At 40.1% G+C, this 6137-nt stretch overlaps 1 protein-coding gene across 1 annotated transcript; it reads left to right on the forward strand.

Moving 5' to 3' along the window:
• Positions 1-471: 471 nt before the first annotated feature.
• On the forward strand, positions 472-1347 carry LOC145673945 (uncharacterized). The gene has a single exon (XM_081743762.1). The coding sequence runs from the start codon at positions 472-474 to the stop codon at positions 1345-1347; it is 876 nt and encodes a 291-aa protein (XP_081599888.1).
• The last annotated feature ends 4790 nt before the right edge of the window (positions 1348-6137 follow it).

The raw sequence follows: 6137 nt of genomic DNA on the forward strand, positions 1-6137 counted from the left end.
AGGGTTTTCACCACACGTACCATATCGTGTTCACACTCCAGCACTTCAGAACCTGCCAGAATATCTTGTACTTACTCTTAACTACAAGTCAGATTACATCACAATAGCCACTATCTATGTCCGTCCAGGACATCCAATTCCTCTGCCATTTTTCCAGTACATCTCAAACACCTTTCAACGTTACGTCATTCTTGCTGACATAAATTTCCATAGTAGATCTAACAGAGATCAAAGATCCTTTCTGAATTTCGTTACTACTCATTACATTTCGTTACAACGGGTACATTTCATCATCTTCCAAAAGCTACACGACCAGAATCAAATACTACACCTGATATCGCTATTACATCAGCGTCTTTTACGTCACGCTCCACCATAGACGTCCTCGATCCATTCGGGAGTGATCATGTGCCGATCAAACTTAGTATCCAATGTCGGAAACCTCAACATCTCGACGCTCCCCCACCTCGTATGATTCCTCGCTATGACAAAGCAGATTGGGAAAAATACAGATCATATCTCAGTGAACATTTAGAAGGTCTTGAGCCCCCTACAACCGAACCAGAGCTATATAATTCATTGGAGACTATCACCTACCACATTAATCAAGCATCTGCACTATGTATACCTCAATTTCAGTACACACCACACAAGCCTAAACTTCCACCACAATATCTTGCTATGGTGCAGCGATCCCGACAGTTCTTCCGTGACTATATCCATACTGGCAATCGTGAAGCACTTCGCCATCATCGAGCACTTCAGCGTACAGTTCAAAATTATGTAAAAGCCTTTAAGTTACGACAGTGGGTCAAAACTTGCAATTCTCTCTCCGAAACTTCTCATCCTACACAATATTGGAAACGACTCAACGCTCTTTCTGGCAAATTTACAAAAACTACATACCCACTCATCATTAATGACTCTCCAGTACAGACTGATCTCGACAAAGCCAATGCCTTCGGTACATACCTCCAAGATATTTTCACACCACTTACTCCTGACCATCCTTTTCGAAATCACCCAGTGGATCGCTTTGACTTCTCCTCCTGTCACCTTCAGCCAGACATTGCTCATCCACTCAACACAAATCGCCCTCTCACAAAACCCATCACTCCAGAAGATATTAGTATAGCCATTGCACGCAAACGTAACACCGCACCTGGCACCGACAATATCTCATATCGTCATGTTAAAGAAAGTCCCTACGCAGTTTTCTACATTCTTTCTCTCATATTTACGTTCATTCTTCGCACTGGCTACAATGGAAGACTTCAAAAATACTTATGTTTCTTAAACCCAACAAACCAGCTGACAATGTCTCCTCATATCGACCCATACAATTGACTCCAGTTTTCAGCAAGATCTTAGAAAAAATCCTAGTGAAACGACTACATACACATCTCACCCGCTATAATCTATTGCCATCTTATCAAGCAGGATTTCGTCCTAATTTTAGCATTAATGATCAGTTATTACGCCTCCTTAACTACATCACCAATCACTATAATACTTCCCGGCCGTCTTGTTTAACTCTCTTCGATCTGGAAAAAGCTTTTGACAAGGTTTGGCACCACGGGCTTATATGCAAACTTGTGAACTTTCGTCTCCCTCTAACTTATATTCGATTCATATATAATTTTTTGTTCTGCCGCCTAGCATATGTTACCATTAATCACACCTTCTCCCATCCAATATTTCTTCACTCTGGAGTACCGCAAGGATCATCTCTTTCTCCATTGCTCTATCTTCTTTACGTAGCTGACCTTCCAACTCTACCCACTAATATCCATGTGTTCCAATACGCAAACGACACCGCCTTTTTAGCATTAGGTAAAACCATCCATCAGCTGAACGTCTCAATGCAATCTGCTATAGATTTATTTGTCGATTGGTGTGAACAATGGCGTCTAAAGATTAATGCTCTCAAAACACAAACTATAGTTTTCTTACCGCCTAAAAAGCGCACTAAGGTGCAGAGAAACCCCAATCTTCTTCATATCACAGTAAGCGACACACGTCTTCCACTCAACAAAACTGTTACATACCTAGGACTTACCTTAGACACACATCTTACCTGGAAGGCTCATCTGCAGCATATCACAACCAAAGCTTACAATCGTCTTAATTTACTCAAACGTCTTACAGGCACTACTTGGGGTCTCAGTCCAACCACTGTAATAAACACCTATAAAGTATTTTTACGTCCAGTCATCACATACGCTCATCTAGCTTGGATCGCCGCACCTCTCTCATTCTATAATAAATTGAAGATATTGGAACGACATGCACTCCGCATTGCCTACAGAATCAAACTACCTAGTCCGACACATGAACTTTATCAACGTATGCCCTTTCCAGATATTCTCTTCCATCTTGAGTCTCTCCGTATCAAGTATATCACCACACGTCTTCAGGATCACCATCCACTTCTTACCGATACGATGACAGCTCATGTAGATTTTCCACTTTGTGACCCTATTCTCCACACACCTCTAGCACTGCTCTTTACTCTCTACCGCTATACTCTACCTCCAAACCACCGTTATCTCCCCTTAGCCGAAGAATTGAAGACCGACGATATCTCATCCTTCATCTGTCCATCGTTTGCACAGTAACACCTCTGTCACTAATATGGGCTCCCACTGTTTTTCATCAATGCTTGGAGTAGCCCCCAAGCGAGAAGAATAACCTACATCTGTTTACTAACATAACCCTGTGCTATGTCTGCTGTGTATCGCACTTCACCACATCATGTTCATCACCCATTCTTTCATGATTGTGATCCAAAGATCACAATGTCCTATCTCCTAGTGAGCGTAATTAATAAATAAATAAATAAATAAATAATGTATCAATAAAACTGTCAAATCACAAATTTTCCTTTTCCTATTTTAAAACTTCTTCCTTACAGTCAGTATTAAAACATCCCATAGACAAACCATCATTATTTTCTTCCCTCGTTCTACTGACACCCATCTTCCCATAGAGGGCGCAACCCTCAACCCTCGAGCGGTTAGCTAGCCTCCGGCTAGCAAAAAAAAAACGTTGCTTGTCACAACTAAAACGTAACAATTATGCTTATTTTGATGTTTTGCTGAAGCGGATCCGAGACTTGCGTGTTTTCACGGTTGTGCATTTGCTTCAATAATTGGGAAGGCGAGAGGAAAACATATTGTAGCATAGATTTAGTCAGACAGTTAAATTTTACTGATTTCATACTGTTTTTTCTAAATTCGCTTACTGCAAGCTTCCATATAACTTGTTTGGCGTGTTTTCGCTTGCAATAAGCTTAATAAAGCTTGCCATTGATGAGAATACGCTTATACTTGGATTGCGTTTGAGATAATTTGACTTGTGAAGACAAGCTTGCTCAAGCCTTGTCCAGATGTAACTAACTAGCTTGCCACAAGCTTGCAGCAAGCTAATTGGCTTGCATAGTATAGCTTGCGGCAAGCTAATTGACCTTGCCACAGCAAGTTTGTGGCAACTTGCAGCAAGCTTAAATTGCTGTCTGGGTATGTTGATCAGTTCTTTCTGTATTTCTTTTCCCTTGGAATCCTGCACTAAATAACCGTTCTCACCAACCAATGAGATGACAGAATACAGCCCTTCAAATTTACATGCTAGACTTTTGCACTCATTTGCTTTAGTGTATAGGCGTTCTATAACAACTTTAGTACCTGGAAGAAAGCGAGTTGGAGGCTTTTGTAAATGCAGTTTCGCTTTTTGCCTCTCGAATATTTTATTTCGCTTATACGACACATTGTCTCGTGTGTCTCTGAGACGTGTTAAGGGTTCTTCATTGCAGGGCTGGTAAGCAGGGGCGTTCAAAACATGATCAATAGGAAACAACTGGCTCAATGCTGTAAACCACATGAAATGGATTTTAACCAAGTTCTGAAATTACTTTTTTTTTTACCGTTCGAGTGTCAAGTTGTAAAAAACGAGGCCAGTCTGCGTGGGAGTCTTTCATAAGAAAACGTAACGCATTTTGAACTGAACCGATTCTGCTATCGGCACAACCTAAGGAAAAATGACCTTTCGGAAGCACGTACTTTACTGTAATACCCAAACTACCCAGAAAATTCTTAGTTTTCTGACTTTTATGGCTAGATTGTTGGTTGAGATACAGAATAGATGGAACAGAGAATGGCGTTATGATCTTGTCCATAAGAAATGATGCAATGAACTCGTCACTGGTGGGTGATTTGACAGATACTGTTATCACATACGAAGGAGCATGACATGTGGTGAGGTGGAAAAATTGGTAGTTAACATCTTTAGATGACATTAGGTTACCACATAAATCAATAGAGAAGGAAGAAAAGAGTCTGTGAGTGTAGTTGTTGCACATGCAGCTTAAGCGGACTGCACCCTCTTTTATACATGCTGCAGTCATGACAACGTTTTAGCTCATGAAAAACCCACTTTTTCATGTTCGGGAAAAAATACTTCGATTTGAGTACAAGATCCATTTTCTGAAATCCTACGTGACTTAACACATTTGAATGCATTTTTGTGAAAACATAATTACGAAGTCGTGTAGGAATACATAGAACTTTTCTGTCTTCTGGTATTGCTTTTATTCGTTTGTACAGCAATCTTTTCTCTAAAATATAAGCGTTTATCCACTGTTTGTATTGTGAGTGTTGCTCATCATCAGTTTCTAGTACTTTTACGATTTTCGCAAAGTAATTGTCTTCCGTAATAACGAACCAATATCAGTTGTTTTATCGAGTGCCAACATGTGTAGTGGATGCAGTTCTGTAGCTGCGTCCTGTAATGTGTCAGTAGTGGTGGGGAGAGGATATCTTGACATGTGATCAGCAAGTCCATTCTGAGTTCCTGCTATATGATGTATTTGGAACTGAAAATTTGAGAAATAATCACACCAACGCTGAAGTTTCCTACTCAAGTGATTAGACTTTTGCAGGGCTGTCACGCCAGTACTATCAGTGTACACAATAAACGGTTGTCCCACTAAATACTTGTGAAATTTCTTGAAAGAAAAATACACAGGATAAACCTGAAGTTCATACGTAGGGAAGTGTTTTTATTTTTTTCTACTGCTGGAAGCACACATCACTACTTTCCACTCTTTTTCACCGATTTTTCTCTGTAGTAATGCCGAAATGACTCCTAGTAAAGATGCATCATAGAGAACAGCGTTTTCGGTATTTCGCGTTGTATACATTTGTAGGAGAAGGAGAAGTTGACGCTTTGCGCATCTCTTGGTAAGCAAACTCACAAGCGTCATCCCAATGGAGTTTACTAGGATTTCCGTCAATCGTTACGCTATGGCTAAAGAAGCTCCCTTTTTCAAATGTCTTGTGAGCCGAGAAATGTTCACTTTGGGAACCGCTGGGCTCTCAGCTGAAACAGCTGCTTGTACTATAAAACACTTTTTTAGAAATTTGTTTACAGGTGTTTGTACGTGAAAATTTTCAATAGGCATATCTAGAGAGAATTCTAGAGGCACTATACAACATGATTTGGATGGAATTGTTATAGCTTATTTGCAAATAAGCGTGAAATGTTGATTATTTGCTATTTCCTGTGCCAGAGCTGTAGAAAGTTTGTGAATTTTTGGTTTCTTAGCATTTTTCTGAGGTGGTTCGCAACCAAAACATTCAAGGGTAATTGTGTTAGTAACATAATCCATTTGATAATTATGTTCCTTCCAGAATCCATTAAAAGAATAATTGGAAATTTAGGCAAAGGAATTAATCGAAACAACACCGCGAATGATTTGCCATTTAAGCGTACTCTCAAATATGCAGCTTTCGTGAGTTCTATTGGCACCTGTGATATGCCGTAAAGCGAAGTACGTAATTGAAATACACGAACATGGGCGGGCAAAGATGAAAATGGACAAATATTCGCTTCAGCTCCAGAATCGAGTAAAAGCTTAACGTTTGCTGTCCCCACAGTACCAGTGATGTAATTTAATTGGCCTTGTTGTTCCATTGATAACTTAATTGCGGTAGATTGTGAAGCGAGAGGTTCAGAGCGCATGTTTGTCCTGCATGTTTTGTCACAATCGGTATATGATTCAGTGGGAGATTGAATCTTCCGTTCCTGTCCTAGTTTTTTTAGTCTAGAAGCAGGATTAGGGTTGGTCATCATCAGGGTTG

This window comes from Thermobia domestica, chromosome 17, assembly GCF_964235325.1.
Source record: "Thermobia domestica chromosome 17, izTheDome1.hap1.1, whole genome shotgun sequence".
In the NCBI taxonomy this organism is placed as follows: domain Eukaryota; kingdom Metazoa; phylum Arthropoda; class Insecta; order Zygentoma; family Lepismatidae; genus Thermobia; species Thermobia domestica.